Below are 20,855 nucleotides of genomic sequence, written 5' to 3'. Positions count from 1 at the left end.
ATCAGTGATGGCTGTTGGAATGTAGAGCTATTATTTTGACATGTGACCACTAATAAATACCACGTACAGCGCATTTAATAATGTAGTTGTATAAGAATGCTTTCCTCCACAATTTTTTAACAGAATAACTCAAAATTTCAATATCAAGTAAAGCACTTGTATCTGTATTCTGTATTGTAGTAGTACTCAAAACGAAACACATATATAGGCCTACGTGTGGTATATCTGATATAAGTAGCACAGGCCTACAAAAGGGCTGACAAAACTAAATAGGGTTTGATTCACAACTAATTAACTATTATTTAGCACTACAACAACAACACTAACATTTAGGGAGGAATTATGACTCGAGGTCTGGCTATGTGAGAGACCACCACACTTAAGAAGGAATTATGACTCTAGGTCTGGCTATGTGTGAGAGACCACCATCCCATAATAACATACACAAAGAGAAACTGCCGGTATGTCACATGACTCAAGGAGTCCTACAGTGCTTCCCTGTGCAGAGTGATTGGACAGATCAGCCAGCAGGGTGGAGGAGGAGAGGAGGAGCACTTGAGTTGTCAAACAGGTTTGTCTGGTGAACTGCTCACAGGTTTCACATGGCACTCACACAGTAGAGTCGGACCTACAGTTAATCTCTCTCGGTGACTATAAGAAGAGGCCCACAGCTGTAGTCGGGGAGTTCAACAGCCATTTTCAAGGTCAGTTAATTTTGGTAGGGGTCAGGATACTAACTACTGTCTTGTGTGATTGTTGTACTGTGTGTCCAACTAACCAACCAACGCCTTCACACAAACAACCCTTGAGCATGTCAGGACAAGACTCTGCCATGCATTATGCCTTGAGAGATATGTTCTGTTGTTGAGCTGGCCTGGCCCGTGTGTTTCTAATTTGTCTTTTTGCTTGTTGTCTCATCCCATGTTTGTCCAAGTCCCCCCCCCCACACACACATGTAGGGACTTGGTAGTTAGAGGGTCTTGCTTTTTTGTTGTTGCCAAAGTCGAACCGTTTTACATTCCACTGTGGTTAGCAGTCATACATAATGATTTTTTACATAAAAACATGCTGTGCGAAGTTGTCACTCCTTGAGAGAGAGAGATGCTGTTTAGTGTGTGTTTTACATGAGTAAAGAGGACGTGGAGATATCAAGGTTGGGTCTTGCAGGAGACGAGTGGAGACACTGGAGACACTGGAGAGAGAGAGAGAGAGAGAGAGCTGATTCTGCTGATGTCTGAGTTTGTCCCGACTCGGTCTGGAATGAGAAACATGTGGAGAATGTGACTGTGAGATACAGCCATATACAGGCTATTAGAGCAGCGTCCTCTAAAGCCACGCACTCTCTCTAACCTCTAACCTCCTTCCTCCTAAGTACACACAGAGGTGTTTTGTCAACTACTTCACTTCACCTTTGTACAAGAGCACATTATATAGACTGTTTATCTCCACCAGGCCATGGTCATGTAATCAGCCAGGTGTATGATGAATTGAAAATGGGGGACCCTGATGTAAACAAGTCTTTCTCTGGTCTGGTCTGTTAATAAAGTTATCAATCAATCAATCAAGTGTATGCTTGTGTGTGTAGTAGTGAGGTATTTAAAAATATATATATTATCAGTGGTTTGATTGATTGAAAACTTTATTAACAGATTGCAGAATGGGTACAATACAGTACAGCTCAATACACACAATTGTTAAGGGGATGCAGACCAGAGAAAGACTTTCGTCTTGTTTACATCAGGGTCCCCCATTTTCAATTCATCAGGACATATATGACAGATAGACAGTACTGCTACATCTATACATTTATGACATACCAGATTTGCAAATACAGTACTGTTTGTGATACAAAAAGTCCAGAAAAGAGAGTATATACATTTGACGTAAAAACTGTACATTGGGGGAGGGGGGTGGGGGGGCTGTACATTGGAGGTGGTTCGGTGGGTGGGGGGGTTGGGTAGGAGGGGGGGCGGAGAGCCAATATGTATTTAACCTGTTAAGCCTGGGATCCGGCTCCTCGTCATAAATCGATCAATACAGACCGTATTAATTAATGTTGTGTTTCTTTTTCAACCCTAACCCTATTATAACAGCAGTCAAAGTGTATATTTTCAGCACTACATTTGTTTACTGATGATAAAAATGTTTTGCTAAAATAGGAGTTTCTCTGAATAATGTGAATTCTCTGTGCATTGCATCTGAAAAATGTGAGTAGTCACGTGAGGAAATGACTAGATCCAGATTTAGCACTGCCATTGGAAAGAGGAGATTTGGCCCTATCCATTAATTGATTGAAAACTGTATTAACAGATTGCAAAATGGGTACAATACAGTACGGCTCAATACACACAATGCAGACCAGAGAGAGACTTTCGTCTTGTTTACATCAGGGTCCCCCATAATAAGGTCATTTATAGGCCTGATATTCTATATTCAAATGCATTATAATTCAAATTGCATGTGTCCGGATGGCAAAATTCAGTACTACTGTATCTACAAAAAAACGCTGTAAATCATCTCTCTTTTATTAATTTGCTTAGATTTTTTTGTACACTTGATCTCAAGAAGGTGCTGAATGAGCTCGGTGAGCGAAATTCCTCCAAACTCAATGTTAGCATTGTGTTATTCACCGTCGGATGCAAAGAAAATGTAGAATTTATATTCTCTTTTTGTTTCATCACAATTTACTCAAGCATAGTAACAGACACAATATTTCTGACACTGGGAATACATTCCCTGAGGTCCGTAGATATTCCTGGATACCAAGAAAATGCAAATTGACCATGTAGAAGTGGAGCAATCTTCCACTTACTTGGGCATGTACTTTTAGGTGGATTTTCTGAAAATAGGGCTGCAGCTTAATGGTACATTAGCATATTCCACCTCCGAGATGGTCTACAACATAAAAAAAAAATAACCTGTTAGTTTTTAGTGCCGACATTAAGAAATTATAATTTTGTTACCGCAACTTCCTGTGATCACTTGACCCGGCTATAATCCATTATATATTATATAATCAATTAGGAAAACTGCCTTTTGAGCATCAGAGAGGATTGTAAATAGCAGCAGCTTGGCCGTATTGAATTCATACCCATCTCATCGCCTTTGCTTAGAAATTCAAAAGTCCCAAACGGAAAGAATAATCCGATTTCACATGGTTGTTTGTAGTCGAGACTTGGGGCAACATTTGGATGCAAAAACCTTGTTGTTGGCTCCTATTTAAGGCGAGTAGCCATTTGAATGAAAAACACGGACGTCATTTTTGTCAGTTTTGTAAGACAAGTCAGCAGGAAGGGTACAACTCTTATCAGCTGAGTAACAATGTTCATCAAAGTTCTGAGTGCTACAATGTAGGTTAGTATGTGCTGCATGACGGTAAGGTTAGTTAGGGTTTGTTTTCTTTTCTTCAGGTATTGATAGAAGTGTGTCTTTAGTCGACCGCGAAAGATTGGTCTGGTTTCGGCTGTCCTAACTGGTGGGAAGTTCGTTCCACCATTGTGGGGCAAGGACTGAGAATAGGCGTCTTCTCCTTGATGACTCTCCCGGAGCTCGGATATGGGTACGTAGGTCTGAGGCGGCCAGAAGATGCAGAGCGTAGGGGTCTTGAATGAATGACTTTTATTTATATAGCACCCTTCACAGCACGAATGCACAGGGTGCTTTACACTAGCTTATATTAAAAAAGAAAAAAACACAACAAAACAAAATGGGAAATAAATTACAACAACCACAGACGGCAGTTAAAAAACAGTGAAACCAGATATATATATAAAAAAAAAAAAAGTAGAATAAAATAATTTGGATAAAATCATGAGTCACTAATTAAAAAACAAAACTATAGGAACAGTGAGGACAAGAAAAAGTGCCTATGTGTAGCTGGTCTTAGGCCACCCTCTTTTTTTTATTTTTATTATTATCTTTCTTCCCCTCCTTTTTCCCGATTTTTCTCCCATCCCACCCTTCCTGGTTGTTGCGTACTTTCCCCTACTGTTGGTCCGAGAGACCGGAGACTGTCACATGCTTTCCTCCGACGCATGTGCAGCCTGCCGGCAGGCCAACCTGGCCGCGCAGGTTCTCACCGGGGAGAGTGTAGCGTGTGGGAGGCCACACTATCTCTCCTCAGATCCAACCCTCGCTGAGCAGGCGCCCCGACCGAACTGTAGGGGTCGCTGTCCACAACGCCCAGGACCCACCCTTCAGCTTCCCACCCCCTGATACAGCCAATTGTATCAGCGTGAAAGGACAGCCAAGCTGATAGCAACGCCGGGAGCTGGATTAGAACAGGCGAATCCTAGTGTCTCCCGGTGTTGGTGACGAACGTAATCTCCGTGCGCCACCTGCCCCCCTAGGCCACCCTCTTTAATGTCAGTCGTGTATGTGAAGTGAAGAGACAGGTCGTGGTCCATTCAGTGTTTATTTCTCCTGGGAGACAGATAAACAAGACAGTATTAAGTCTTGTCCACTAGCTGGCACCCACAGCTCGCAGGCCCTTTCAGCATCCAGATAGTCTGGCGTTTTTAATCAAACATTGAAATAACACATTTATAATGAAACAATACAATAAGATAATACAAAATAAACAATGGGATTCATTAATTTACCTGGGAGCAGATAAACAAGACAGTATTAAGTCTTGTCCACTAGATGGCACCCACAGCTCACAGGCTGCAATGGGGAAATAGTCACATTTCAGGTCAAGGCCTACTCGCATGTGGTCATATCAAAAGTTCGTCACCACGGTTAAATTCCTTTACAAAAAGTGCACAACTGCTCATCTTTAACGTAGATATTATTATACACAACCGGTTCATCGCCCGGCAACCTATTTACAATATGTAAACCATCAAAACACCTGAAATATAACACAGAAATATGTTTACAGGTGATGAACGAACGTCTTACCCCTTTCAGCATCCAGATAGTCTGGCGTGAAGGGGGAAGTGCAAGGAGAAATAAGTCACTTCGGCAGGAAGTGACGATTTCAAAATAAAAGACTATGAGAGTAAAAGATAATAATAAACAAATTAAAATAAAACGTGAGGGAGGGATTCTTTGTGGAATACATAACAGTATATTTTATATATACCTGCTACATATGTATGACCAAAGGCCTGTCTGAACAAATGTGTTTTTAGTTGTTTTTTTAAAAGAGTTTTCAGAGGGGGCAGTTTGCAGGTCCAGGGGGAGAGTGTTCCAGAGCCTTGGTGCTGTCACCTCGAAGGCTCGATCACCCCTTGTTTTCAGCCTGGACCTGGGGACCACCAGGAGGTGCTGATCGTCAGATCTGAGTGAGCGGGTGTTGGTGTAGGGATGGATGAGTTCAGTGATGTAGATAGGGGCCTGACCGTGGAGTGCTCTGAAAGTGAAAGTGAGGACTTTGAAGTGAATTCTATAGTGTACCGGGAGGCGTGTATGCTTTTACCAACACGTTCGTGTTTCCAGGTTCCCGTTTTGCGCTCTCTTCACAGCGCGTCTCAGGCGAGAGCGTAAAGGGGGGCGTAATAGCATAGGTCAGTGGCCAATCAGAGCGCAAAACGGGAACCCGGAAACACAAACGCGTTGGTAAAAGCATACACGCTAGGGCTGGGCGATATGGCCTAAATATGATATCACGATATTTTCTGACCTTTCGGCGATACACGATACACATCACGATGTTTTTCTTTTTTTCCCCAAACAATTCATTATGAGGCTTACCAAGACAGTATTTGAGTTTGCAAGCTAACATTAAAGACTAAATAAAATACCCATGCATTTAGCATTTTTATATTATATATTAGATTTAGATTATTGGATTATTAGATTATATATTGCATATATTTAGCAATGAGATATTATATGATTTAGATATGAAATATGATTAATTGAAAATGGGGGACCCTGATGTAAACAAGACGAAAGACTTTCTCTGGTCTGCATCCCCTTAACAATTGTATGTATTGAGCTGTACTGTACCCATTCTGCAATATGTTAATAAAGTTTTAAATCAATCATCAATCAATAAATAGCATTTTAGCATTTTTATGAAACTACTGTATATTTGTATGTCTCTAAATGTTTTGATGAATTGAAAATGGAGGACCCTTATGTAAAAAAGCCGAAAGTCTTTTTCTGGTCTTCATCCCCCAGTCCACTGTTGTTGTATTGAGCTGTACTGTATTGTACCCATTCTGCAATTGTTAATAACGTTTTCATTCATTCGATCATTCAGCCGGCAACAGAATAATTTTGATTGACAGTCGAGTCTGCCAATTACGTCACACCGATTGAACCCGCCCTGCTGTTCTTAGCACCAATCGGCAAGCTCTATGCGTTTTTTACTTCCGCAATTGATTTTGACGAGAGCTGAGCTCAGCTCAACGACAACAACAGCTCCCTGCGGCAGACGAGTGATTACCAGCGCACCGCAGCATGACTAAACAAGCCATAATGATTTTATTGCAACGAATGTTATAATAAAAGCCTTTCCATACATCTGTCTGATTGAAAACTTTATTAACAGACCGCAGAATGGGCATGCACAACTCCGCACGGGCTGAGATATGAACAGTAACGCTTGCTATCTATGTCGTCATCGGACGCTGCTATGTTTGGGTAAATACGCTAATGTTATTGAACGTGTAACTATATAACGTTAATGCCACAAAACGAATGCCTTTGTTAATAATAATTAGTAACTTAGATGCAGTAGTGTGTGTGGGGGCGGCGTTGTTCAAAAGTTTGAACGGGTGTGGACCAGATTGACGCGACACAATCCTCTTGGGCAAAACATCACGATATCCACAATACGTTAAAAAAGTGTATCGTTAATGAACTGTACCCGATATTTATATAATATCGTCATATCGCCCAGCCCTAATACACGCTACCGGGAGCCAGTGCAGGGATACCAGAATGGGAGTGATGTGACATGATTTTTTTGACCTTGAGAGTAGCCTGGCTGCAGCATTTTGGACCATTTGTAGTTTGTCTGTGGATGATTTGGTGAGACAGGTGAAAAGTGAGTCGCAGTACTCAAGCCTAGAGGAAATAAAAGCATGCACGGACAGTTCTAGTTCAGAGTGAGATATGATGGTGCGTAGTTTTGCAATGTTTCTGAGGTGAAAGAAGCCGGTGCATGCGAGTGTTTTGACATGTTTGTCTAGGTTCATGGCCTGGTCGAACACAACACCCAGGTTTCTCAGGTGGGGACGTATGTTGTCTTTAAGGGACCCCAAGTGAGTGGCCACTCTAGCTGCAGTCTTTTCAGCTGCTACGACGATCAGCACCTCCGTTTTCTTTTGCATTTAACTGGAGGAAGTTACTCCCCATCCAGCTCTCAATGCCGAGCAGGCACTTCTGGAGAAGGCTGAGTTTCTCCAAATTGTCGGGCTTAAAAGAGCAGAGTAGTTGTATGTCGTCTGCGTAGCAGTGGTATTTAATGCCGGTGAATTTTCACTGTGCTCCTAAATTTCTTTGTGTGCACATGTGCTCCTTGGGAAAAAGGTTAGTGTAGAGCCCTGTTAAGGAGACATTAACATTACGTTATCAAACATGGGGACGAAGACTGTAAAAAAAAAAGTGTCGACAATGTTTTATAATCTTTATGTTAATTTTCATCATAAAAATTCTGTGCCCCCGAAATACAAAAAAAAAGCCCCCGAAAATCAATTAAGGGGGGGGCAAAAAAAGCCCTGGATTTTTTTTTTGAATTTCTAACCCTGGAGAGCTAGGTGGTCTGACTGTAGGTACTGTATATTTATTTCATAAATTGTTATTTATTTAGTGTTATTATTTATTTCCTGGCTTTTTTTTCTGTGAAGATCCCGGAAAGGGTTATTAATATTTGGTTATGTGTGGCTTTCTGGAAAACAATAAATGTTTACGTTTAGGCACCCCTGCGATCGTCACACATTTTCTGTTACAAACTGACTCCAGCCCCACCAGAGAAGGGAAAAGTTATGTGGCCCTCACAGAAAAAGTTTGGGGACCAATAGCTAGGGATGGGTGCCGTTCACATTTTAACCGGTACCTGTACCATTTACTGGAATTTGGTATCTGTACCCAACAGTACCTTTTTCGGTACTTAACTCTCTATAATAATAAAACATATATATAATTTCAGTTATAAAGCCCAAACATCTAAATTTCAACATTGTTATTTATTTAGAGCATTTTGTTATTCATTGTTGTAACACACCACACAAAATAAATCGTATATCAACATTATCTGGCCATCCTTTGTAAATAATGATCAAACTCCTCTGACCTCGTCTGGTCTTTCCACAGACCCAAGAGACGGGACAGCCTTTGTGGAAAAGGCTCCCTCTTGTCTAGTATACTAAACATGTAAAGGTACCGAAACTTGGTACAGAATTGATCTAGCATGAATCGGTACTCTGTAGTACCGATGTAATTCGGTTGGTAAAAGTACAGAGTTCGGTACCCAACCCCAATAATAGTTTTATGTTGCTTTGCACATAGCAACCATTGTTTCTTCCAAGTCAAGAGTCACTTTATTGTCCCATCAGCTGGGAAATTTGATCTTGGGCTTACACCCACACAGCCACAGACGCATACAGACATGACACAACACTCCTGCACAGAGGAGATAAACAATATAAAAAGATACAGTAAAGTACCTGCACAACAGGATGTCTGGCAACACCGCATTAGAATAGTATACCTATCGGATATCGATAATATAACAACCAAATATCAGTTATTTGATAATTGCCATTTATCTGGCACTATTCAAAAGTTTAACTGAGATCGTGATAAAGGAGTTTTTAAACCCATTTAGTCTAGAGAGCGTGGAACTCTAAACCTCCTCCCAGAGGGCAGTAGCTCATACTCGGCATGTAAAACATGGGAGGGGTCCGAGACTATTCTATGGGCTTGCCTTAGAGTAGCCTGTTCAAAAATAGACTGCAGGGATGGGTGACCTTTCACCCCTATGATCTTCCATGCGGTCTGCATCAGACGGACCAGTTTGGACTTTAGTTGTACAGACGGGTTACCAAACCAAGCTGTAATCCCGTATCTGATGAGACTCTCTAATACAGATTGGTAGAAAAGTAACATACATTTTGTATCTACACCGTGAACTCTTAAGGCGACGTAGAAAGTGCAGTCGTTGTTGTAGTCTGCTACACAGGCTATCTACATGGGTGTTCCAGGTTAGTGTGTTATCGACAAAAATCCCAAGATACTTATATGAGGAGACCTGCGAGATGGACTGTTTGTGGATGACCACAGGCCTGTGGTTCCCAACACCTCTGGGGTCATCCACAATCTCCTCAGTCTTCTTAACATTTAAAACCAGACAGTTATTGTCGCACCAATTTACAAACCTCTGGATTTCCGAATAATAGTCAGCTAGGTCACTGTCATTCTTAACACTTTGGTTGCCTAAGGTTAAATTCATGATATACCATAGATTGCCAGCGCTATTTGTCTATGGAGAAAGTCCCCTTCTTTGCAGGGCTATAACTTTTTAAATTCTATTGCTACATTGCCATTATTAGGGCCCATTCAAAGTCCTATATGTATTGTTCATCGTGTAGCAACGTTAAACTTTTTCATTCACATATTCATAGTAAAGTATGGTCTAATGTATAAGTATGTTTTCATCTCTTTCTGCAGCTTTCTCCAGAACGTGATCTATAGCCCCAAAGACATTATATTGATGATGCAATACAGTTTTATGGCAATCAGCGCGATATAAAAAATTACAACTAGACGTACTTCTAGAAGTTACTACACGTCATCTGATGTTGACCGGATGGGCTAGGGGCCGTTTATAATTCCGTGGGCAGCGTTATACCAATCATCTAATGTGGGTCAAATGTTGATAATAGCAGTTAGTATCGAAGACGGTAACGTTACACGCTGAAACTCACCCCAGTCTCCGCGCGCCGTTGGGCGATCATCGTAGAGTTGAAATCTTATCATTATGGGATGTAAATTTACCCGGTCCATCTCCAGCTTGTATAATGGTATATACGTCCAAATCATGTTGTTTATCGAGTTATTGGCTAGGGCTGGGCGATAAAACGATAACGATAACTATCGCGATAAATTATTTCCTCGAAATAAACATGAAACGTGGTCGCAAAGTTTCGATATATCGATTTTCCAAGCTTGGATATGAGCACACGCACTAACAACCAATCGGTGAAGGAGATGGCCGATAGAGGAAGGAGACCCGGAAGGAGGTAGGACTCGGTAAACAAGGCTGGCTATGGCTAATTAGCTTGCACGCCGCTATTTCACAGGTTACCTGCCGAGTTGGTGTGTGTTTTGAATTCTGAGGGTAACTGTTATAGTAGTGTGGGGTATACGGTGGACGTCGTTGCAATGAATTGGGCGGAACAGAGTATTTTAGGGTCATTTTTTAGTACATTGTCATGAAATACTCCGCTTGGAAACGGGGCTGGCTATGGCTAATTAGCTTGCACGCCGCTATTTCACAGGTTACCTGCCAAGTTGGTGTGTGTTTTGAATTCTGAGGGTAACTGTTATAGTAGTGTGGGGTATACGGTGGACGTCGTTGCAATGAATTGGGCGGAACAGAGTATTTTAGGGTCATTTTTGAGTCATGAGATACTCCGCTTGAGATACTCCGCTCTGCTAACGTGCGCGGACTGATGACGACATCAATTCGACTCTCGAGACATTCACAGCAGCAAAACAAGTCAGCCCGCGTATCGGCGCCGGGCATAATAAGTTAATTAAACTTGACAGACATTATATCGACGATAATTATCGATATCGAGTTATATGAAAATTATTTTATAATTTTATCGCGATAACGTTTTTGGTCATATCGCCCAGCCCTATTATTGGCTATCGATCACTGTGTAGCGTGACGAGCCAGAGTCGCGGGACCTATAGCGAGCACCCGGAAGTACTACGGACGTAGCACAACCGCTATGCCACTTCCTGTTAAAGCGATTGCGCCGATCGGCCACCAGATGGCGCTCCTGAACCGCCAGAGAGCTCAGTGGGTCCTGCTGGTGGATCTCAGGCCAGCGGAGGGGACATATGAATCCGATCGCAGATTTTTGAAATATTGATATAAGGACGCTCTACAGCGTCCCCCGGCAACTTGAGCATGGCCAGCAATGACGTCAAAACACGTTTCATGGCAGTCAAAGTGTTAATTAGAGCTCAAATGGCAGTGTCATCAGAACATTTTATGAAGCGGTTGTTAGGATAGATGCTTCTGCACTCGTTTGTATACAAGGTAAAAAGCACAGGTGAACTTACTATACCCTGGGGAGCTCCAGTGCTCAGGGTTCTAGATTCTGAAAGAGTGCCGTTAACACTGACCCGCTGTGTAAAAGGAATGATACCATTTTATAATGAGAGGGTGGACATGGACATTAAGCCCATTCAACTTCTCAATTAAAAGGTGTGGCTGTATCGTATTAAATGCTGAACTAAAATCTACAAATAAAAGTCGGACATAAGAGATAGGAACCTCTAAGTCAGGGGTCGGCAATTAGGTTTGGCCACGGGCCAGATTTCCCCCAAGCCATTGCTTGGCGGGCCAGGATCAAAAACAATGGCTAATTTAATATAGTGAAAAAAGACAAACGTTTTTCTCTGGTCTGCATCCCCTTAACAATTGTGTGTATTGCGCCGTACTGTATTGTACCCATTCTGCAATCTGTTAAATAAAGTTTTCATTCATTCATTCAGCTGTTGCAGATCACCGCGGCGCGTGATGAACAGATCAGAAGACAGAATGCATGAAAACACGACTCACCATACCTTGTTTGTTGTTAAGTCCTCCAAAATCCCTGCTAATGTTCGAAACATGTCACATATCCACTCGCCGCCCTCCAATTCCAGATTGCTGTTGAATGCAGCTACTTTATATGCCAACTTGAACACAGTTGTCATCATTGCCTCGCTGCTGTTGTTGTTGTCGCCACATATTATGCAGAGAGGACGTCGGCTCGGCACGCAAGAATCACCGACCTGTTGCGATAAACCCGTATTTTAAGTATGGCTCCTGTTTATTAAAAGAAGCGTTATATTTCCCCGTTGCAAAAGATGTTTGTTTTGTTTTTTTAACACATTTTGTTACTCGCTCCATCTCGAACGCGGAAGTGAAAGTGCGTTAGGAAAATATACATGTGACCCGGTGGGACTATTCCATTGGTTCTCCCAGTCCACGTGACCATTTCTAGCATTTCAATTGGCTATAGTGACAGACATGCTTTTGATGACTGCCGGTAGATAGATACAGCTTCACAATAAAAGACACCCTGGCGTCCCGAGTGAATATTTCCTGCGCGTAAAATAAATATCATATTCTCAAAATAATCTGACGGGCCAGAAATTATTGCTGGCGGGCCAATGTCGGCCCGCGGGCCGCCTATTGCCGATCCCTGCTCTAAGTGCTTAGATATCAAAATGAACCAAGGCTGAGGCCGCATCATCAGTACCTGTATTGCACCTATAAGCAAACTGAAACGGATCCAAAGAACAGCTGACTTTTCACTAGATTGATAATTATTTTCTCTAAACACTTCATGACCACTCGCACTCTTCTATTTATGGGAGGTAGAGCAGTCGTCTGGTAATTCAGAGGTTCCCGAGTTGATTCCTGCTCCTCCCGGGCAGTGTGTCAAAGTGTCCTTGAGCAAGACGCATAACCCCTAATTGCTCCCGATGTGCAGGTTGGCACCTTGCATGGTTGCCTCCGCCGTCAATGTGTGAGTGAATGGGTACAAATGTAAAAAAAAAAGAAAAGAAAAAAAAGCTGTTAACACATTGGGTGCCGGGGGTTGTGCCCATCATTGTACCCAGTCTGCCACCGTTGAAAGCCTATGGAGATGTTTACCTTCTTTGCAGGGCTATAACTTTTAAAATTGTATTGCTATATTGACATTACTATGGCCCATTCAACATCGGTTATCTATCGTTCAGGATGTGGGAATGTTATATTTGTTCATTCATACATTGTTGTGTTACTAGCGTCGAGAATATAAGTATGTTTTTAATCTTTTCTGCTGTAATTCCAAAAACAGTAGTTATAGGCCCTGAAGCATAATATATAGATTATCGATTGGCGTTTCTTTCCTATACACGCTATATTAAAAAATTCAAATGTATATGATCGGTAAACATTACGCTTCATCATGCGTGAAGGAAAGGGGGGGGGGGGGTCGTTTATAATTCCTTGATCGTCAGTAACGGCATTATTTACTATGTGTTGATACGTTGATCAGATGGTTTGCAGTGAAATGAATAAAAAATCGGGCTGAAAATAACGTTGGTGTCCTCTTACCGTGCGTTGATGAGACTGGAGGAGAAAGATTCCAATTATTTGACGCCGATCTACAGAGAACATTGAAAAATGAAAATGTTAACAGATTGCAGAATGGGTACAATACAGTACGGCTCAATACACACAATTGTTAAGGGGATGCAGACCAGAGAAAGACTTTCGTCTAGTTTACATCAGGGTCCCCCATTTTCAATTCATCATAACATATAGGGCTGCAACGATTAGTCGACATAATCGACGATGTCGATTATGAAAAATCGTCGACGAGATATTGTTGCGTCGATTAGTCATAAAAAAAAGAATTATAATTTTTTTTTTTTCTTTTTTTTTGCACTACCTATCTTTGTGAAAGTGGCTTCTCAGCTCTGGTCCAGCCAGTTGAAGACTTATTAGCTTAACATAACAGACCGACAGTAAGTTTGGGGGAACTAATGGCAGGGCTGTACGTTAACTTTTTTTGCACATAGCACTGGTGCTACAGAGGTTGATAGTTTTGTAGCACAGGCCAAAATCTTGTAGCACAAGTATAAAACGTGTTATATTTGTAACAGTCACAAATGTGCCTATTGTATTTGTGTTATTTAGTTGCAGTGCCATGTTTGGCTGTCATTTAGTATATCGCCATGTGTTATTATTACTATGATACTCTCATATGCTATTTTCAATTAATATCATAAACAACATAAGGAATATTAGCATAATTTTGAGTGGACTGAAGGAATGAGTCAGCGTTAATAGTTTTAAATGCAAATAATTTATTGAAACATAGAAGTGGGGTCGGTTGGGACACACACACACAATGGGGGACCCTGATGTAAACAAGACAAACGTCTTTCTCAGGTCTGCATCCCCTTAACAATTGTGTGTATTGAGCCGTACTGTACTGTACCCATTCTGCAATCTGTTAAATAAAGTTTTCATTCATTCATTCACACACACTGTTTCAACTCACCACCCCCGCATCATATTGTAGTCTAGTCTGTCTTCAAACTTCCACTCCTCTCGAAACTTGTTTATTTGAATATCAACATTATCTGTCCATCCTCAGTTTACTATAATATACTCCTGTCCTGACTAGTGACTTCGTTCATCATCTTTCCAAACGCACGCACGCACACACACACAGGGAAGGGGAGAGAGTGCCCCCCCCCATTTCCCTTTCCACACTGTCTGCTGGCTCTGCCTCTGATCAGGATTAGCTTGTTAGCTTGCTAACGTTGTAGTGATTGTAATGGTACATAAACGTTAATTTCGGGCGATGTGCGCATAAAGGAATGGCGACGGTGCAAAGCATGTAGATGCATTTGACCCGTTGCGAGAAAAAAAAACCACCACGGACTTATTTCGGGACGTGTAGGCGCACTGTTGTGTTAACGCAGCAACCGACCAACGCGCTGCTCTGCTTGCAGAAGGCGCACGGATAGGGCGGATATGACTCGTCGAGTTGTCACAAGAGTTTTTTCAAAATAAGATTATCATATGCACCTGAACGTTGCTAGCTTTCGGAGCCTAGCTGGAGCTGCGCGTGGGCAGAAATGAGACCCGCTACAGGATTTTCAAAATAAGAGTATCTATATGAACCGAATCCCTATCGCACCAGTGCTACTGAAGTAAATCCATCCATCGCACAGACCGCTGTTGCTGTAGCACGTGCGATATATATCTCGCACTGTACAGGCCTGCTAATGGGATAACTGGGGATGTTGTTTGGTCCTGACAAGAGTCTCAAAGCAACTCTGAGGTCATGCTCAATGTCCAATCTCTTCCTCTGCTCTGTCTTCAGCTGGACCAGAGCTGAGAAACCACTTTCACAAAGATAGGTAGTGCAAAAAAAAAAGTATATATATATATTTTTTTAAATATAATTGTTTTTCGGTTAGTCGACAATCGAAAAAATAATCGACAGATTAGTCGACTACCAAAATAGTCATTAGTTGCAGCCCTAATAACATATATGACATACATGACATACAGATAGACAGTACTGCTACATCTATACATAACATACAGTACTATTTGTGAAGAGAGTATACATTTGACGAAGAAACTGTACATTGGAGGAGGTGGGGTGGGGGGGGGGGACTGTACATTGGAGGTGGCTGGGGGGGGGGTGGGTAGGCGGGATCGGGTAACTGTACATTGGATTATCGACGAAACCTTACTTGGTCCCAAGAAGAGGGTCTCGTGTATTATTGGATTAGGACATTTACAGGGGCCAGTTTCTAATTGCAGTCTCCCGTAGGTGCTCCTTGAGAGTGGTTTTAAAAGTGGGTAGTGATTCACATTCCTTTACAGCTGTGGGTAGGGTATTATGCATGCAACCCGATGAGAGCCCTACACACCTCTACGCCAACAGTGGCAGCAACCTTCCTGATGTCCACAAGCCTTGTACAGGATTTACTGCCACACATCTGGAACAATGGGGCCTCAATCTTGTCACAGAATGCTAAAGACATGATAAAGACATCTGTGTCTTCTGAGCAGATAACTACAGATGGGTATCCCTCTCTTGTGGCATGGGCAGCATGCAGAAGTAGGCGGCCATCTGCTTATTCTTGTTGGCATTGAAGAGCTGACACCTCCTCACTGTCCTGAGATGAGATTCTGTAACATTTTTCATTCACAGTTGCATACGGAATCTTGTCTTGTAGCTTTGCTCTGTACTCTGCCTTCCTCCATTCATCAACTATAAAGCTAATGAGACTAGCTTTTATATATACTTTTTTGATATTGCAACCACACCACTACAGAAAAATGTGAGTACATACACAAGTTCAAGTTCAACTCTTATGTATGATTTTCCTTTTTTCGCATTAGTAACTTCAGAATGTTATCTTTCAAAAGAGACCAGGCCCATGCATGTGCTATAAGTATAAAGCTAAGCTTTGCAAAAAAAAGTATGCAGTCCTCAAGTTCAAGTAAAAAATTGCCACTTTTCTGGGTGCCTGTTAAGAGGTTAAAATGTTCCTTACGCTTTCTCCTAGCATCACGATCGTCCATGCTTGCTGAAAGAGGGGTGTGGCTCTAATGCGGTCCACTTTAGATGATGTGGAACAGTGGTTGGCTTATCCAATCAAATGTTTGTTCATATGGGTGGGTGGAGTCGGATGACAATAATTATAGATCTAGACAGCCTTGAAAAGTCATGTCCATGGAATCCAATGGGATATCTTTATAAATTGTATCATAAATGTTGTAGTGTATTTTCATCACATCCAGAGTTACATTTGTAGTCAAGGAGTAGGAGGACACATTCAGTTGCATTATTATCCATGGGATCTTGCTTATAATGGTGATATCGCCTTTTAAATGTAGAATATGTACCTGGCGAGGGTAAAAATATGATGTTTTCCTTCATTGTATCTCCATTTACTCTGGAATTGTAATAGATGTATGTTTACTTACACTGGATTCACATGTCCTAGCTTGTTACCTATCAAAGGGGACCAGAAACATGCATATAGGCCGTATGGTTCAGGAGCTATCATGATTCATTTGGGGCATGTAATTTCGGACAGGAGGCCTAAAAAATATGCTTGGTAGTGTTATAAAATGGGTGATAGCACACATTTAGAGGCAACTGCTGCATTGCTATCACACCTTTTCTAGCAGTAGGCCGCATAGCTGTCAACATTGGGATTTGAAAAAACTGGAGATTTCGCGGGAAGGAAGGTTGAAATACAGGAGAATCCCGGGAAAAACGGGAGGGTTGGCAGGTATGCAGTAGGGGGTGTATACCTTCCCAAAAAATCACTATGAAAGTTAGTCCCCCAAGATGGTCCCTGTGTCCCACATTTGGGGCCCTGGCTCACGGCCTAACAGGAATGCCGCCTGGTAGGAGATTTGCACTCTTACCGAACACACTCTCCTAGTTAGACACTCCTCTCTTGTCTCTAGGAAATAAACAAATGTACCTATCTCAAGCTCCACCCTCTTTTCCTGATCCTCTAATCTCTGGAAGCAACCATTGTGATTGGAGGATCAAGGAAAAGAGGGGGCGGGGCTTGAGATAGGTCAATTACAACGGCCACTGCAGTCAAAGGCTCGAGGTTGTAAACTAAGATGGAATGGTTTCACACACACTAGGGGTTTGACTTTATTCTTTACAACCTTGTTTAAAACCTTAAAGGGACTGCTTCCCTCAAGAGGACGCCTACTACAAACTCCGGTGACTGGGAGCTTTATTTAAAGAAGGGGCATTGTTCCCTCCTCCTCTAACAGCTGTCGTGTGTGTGATAGGCCCTGTCTGAGTATTCCTCCGAACAATAGATTATTGACAGCTGTACCCCCCCCCCCCCCCACTCACACACACACACACACACACCCACACTAACAGTCCTGCCAGTCTCACTCCTTTCACAGGCCCCATGGCGACAGAAAATGAAGTGTCTAGAGAGGAGTTATTGTGCGTTTGTCCAAAGGAAGATGGATGGGACGGAATAATTGTACAAATTTGTCAGGACCGGCAGCCAATGAAGTCATTAGTAGGCTATTAACGGTTCCCGGCTTGTGATTGGCCACATCCTTCGGTTTCCTTGGTGAAAGGGGAGAGGTTATAAGAGTCTTGACTTGTCGTTCGGCCTCTGGAGTGCTGGAGTCCTGTGGTGGTTTAGTTCAAGTAGGTCTGGCAAAAAAAGTTGTCTCGTCTCCTGAGGTAAACATTTGTGTCTGACTGTTGGTTTGAATGTTTTGTTTCCATGTCTTTCCTCTGTCTTAGATTATGTCCATTAGTCAGTCAGTCACCATTGCCTTTGAGTGTATTGCTGTTTGCTGATGCCGTGTCTCTTTTTTCCTCCCCCACAGGAAGTCCAAATGTCAAGGAACTAGGGTTCAAGTGAAATGCTGGGACTGCATTTTCCTTCAAGTATGTACCAATAATCATCTACACCAGAGGAACCTCAGACTTATTTAGATCAAAGTGAGGACTTTGATTCCAAGAGATCATGGCACGCGTTGACATTTAAGTGACCGGAGAAGACGTTTTGAGTAAGAAAGAGGCATTCAGCGCCGCCGTCCTCTAACCGGGGATGCCTGTGGGGACTCTCCACCAACCCCCGCTGGTGCGGCTGAGTACTGCCGTAGCCGCTGCACCCCCGCGGTTACGACCCAAGGGGCCGGTAGGACCCGACTTCTACCGGCTGAGCCCGGCGGCGAAGGCCCGACCGAAGCAGAGTGCCGTGGAGCGGCTGGAGGCGGACAAAGCGAAATATGTCAAGAGCCAAGTGGCCCTCGCCAAGCAGCAGCCCGTCAGACCCCCTGAGGTGCGGAAGCCTCTCTTGATGACCCCGAGCGCGACCCTGCGGCCCACCAGGAGGACCCCGGCCCGTCCCATTTCACAACACAGCGGGGGCGTCCCGCTGGACCTGGTGCACCTGAGTAACCTGATCACCGGGATGAACGACGGGCCCGTCTCCACCACGACCACCACCGTGAGCTCGGAGGAAAGTCAACCCAAGTCGAGTGGCGACTGCACCACCGCGGCTACAAGTAGCTCCGCCGGCCAGGATTCCACCTCCGCCGGGGCCGACCGCGTCGCGGAGAGGCTCCGTCCTCCCCCGTGCCTCGACTGGTCCAGTCCGGCCAAGGTGAGGTTGAAGCAGGCCCCCGGGTGCGCGGCGTCTCCGGCCGCGGCCACCATACGGAGGGTGGACGTGATACCCCAGACCAGGCCGGTGAGGGCGCCGTGCCGACCACCGCAGCAGTACATGCGGCAGCCTCTTCAGCCCATGCCTCTGCGCTCCCAGGTCCCCCTCCGCCTGGCCGCCTCCAACCCGCGCCTCTTTTACTCCAGAACCACGCCCGGCCCTTCTCCCCTGAAACCCGTTCCGGCTCTGCCACACAACCACTCGCCTTCCTCCCCCGTCGACGCCTCTGCCCTGGTCCACGCCCCTCCCAACGTCCATCTGCTGCTGCCCCCTGCTTCCCCGGCTATCACCCGCTTGTCCTCCTCCAGCTCCAGGAAACGGCCCTCTCTGACCCGCTCCAAATCGGACATGAGCGATCGATTCTCCCGGGGGGGAACGGAGCTGGAGCGCTTCTTCAACCTGTGCGGTTTGGACGCCTCCGATCTGCAGGACTTAACCGGACCCGGTTCTGACAGGGTGTCCATCGCTCGCCTCCGCAGCGCCAGCGCTCCCGGCTCCGAGTGCGCCGGCTCCGGTGGGGAGGGCGGAGAGGAGGAGGGCGGTGGTGGTGTCGGCGGCGAGGGCGCGGAGCGCGTTCCCTACGGCGTCTCGGTCATCGAGAGGAACGCCAGAGTGATCAAATGGCTCTATGGGATCCGTCACGCCAAGGACAATGTCAAGAGCACCAATTTATAGAGGGATGATGGACATGTACAGTAGGACTACCTGTGTAGAGATGACATAACTCGGTAGTCTTTAAACTGGAAAACAGACAAAATTACTACCCTGTATATAGATGACATATGCTGTATCTAGGACGGATACTGATGGTCAACATATGATTGCAGATTGAGGTACTTGGTCCACTAATGTGGTGTATGGCAAAGCGCTGCAAGTCATTTGTTATTTATTGCCCTTTAATCCTAAAATGGTTCCAGAGGAAGAGTTTATTTTGGCGTTGAAATTTAGATTTTTGTTCATAAGCTGATTTTAGAGTGATGATTATCACCGATAAATACTTTACTTAATTGTTTAGTTTTCTATTTAATTTTGACCTTAAAGGTTTTCCTGTCTTGTTGGGCTGTGTCCAGTCTTTAAGTTGTGCTGCTACTTGATTACCATCGATGGTCATAGAATCATCTTCTGTTACTGTAACTGTAAAAACATTAAAGATTTGATATTGCAAGAAGCACTTTTTGCCACGTCAGTTATATGATTTAGTATCAATACTGCCCTGCAGAAGCTAACTGCAGTAAACTATGCATTCAGTGAAACTGAGAAAAATTGCTTTAAAGTTATTTTTATTATCCAGTGATTTTGCTGTTACTGCAATTATTTATAACATGTTTCTCTAAAAACAGAGACATTTTTCAATTTCACTTAGAATTGCAGTTACTGCTGTTAGCTTACATAAATAGGACATCCAGGTCGGGAAATGTCTTTTTGAGAGAGAGAGAACTGAATAAAATCCATTTAGCTTTTTAAATGGTTTACATAGACTAGTGTTGATTTTCCAGTAACATAAATCATAGGGATTTCAATGTATTGTTTCTTTTGTCGAGGACACCTTCCAGGACCCGAACAATCTGGGTGATGAGGATTCTTATAACCTACTGTGAGTAAAGGAGTGCAGTTCCAGTTCTGCTCCACAAGAGGGCAGCCTAGTCCATGTTGATTTATTTGTTCATCGTCCTGTTCCTTCCTCTCAGCTGCTGAAGTTCACATTCCACAGTGGAAAACATTGACTTGATTAAATCAATTTGTACTCATAAAAAGCATTTATTGAATCTTCCAATATGATTTATTTGCCCATGCTAGTCTCCTGACAGACCAAAGTCAGTTTATGTGAGACATTTAAAGGGATGTTTCACTTTAGTAGAACTAGTCAAGTTTCAGCAGTCTTAAGACTGAGTCTTATCTCTTATCTAAAGTCATCTACAAATAGGCTA

At 43.4% G+C, this 20,855-nt stretch overlaps 1 protein-coding gene across 1 annotated transcript; it reads left to right on the top strand.

Annotated features, from left to right (window-relative positions):
* The first annotated feature begins 578 nt into the window (after positions 1–578).
* On the top strand, positions 579–20,615 carry fam110a (family with sequence similarity 110 member A). The gene is made up of 2 exons (XM_084333734.1): positions 579–704; positions 18,086–20,615. Exon 2 carries the CDS (start codon positions 18,310–18,312, stop codon positions 19,600–19,602), a length of 1,293 nt encoding a protein of 430 aa, XP_084189860.1. The 5' UTR covers positions 579–704; positions 18,086–18,309; the 3' UTR covers positions 19,603–20,615.
* Positions 20,616–20,855: the final 240 nt, after the last annotated feature.

This window comes from Notolepis coatsorum (assembly GCF_963971535.1).
Source record: "Notolepis coatsorum genome assembly, chromosome: 17".
In the NCBI taxonomy this organism is placed as follows: domain Eukaryota; kingdom Metazoa; phylum Chordata; class Actinopteri; order Aulopiformes; family Paralepididae; genus Notolepis; species Notolepis coatsorum.
This window is presented reverse-complemented; position numbering and strand designations above follow the sequence as displayed.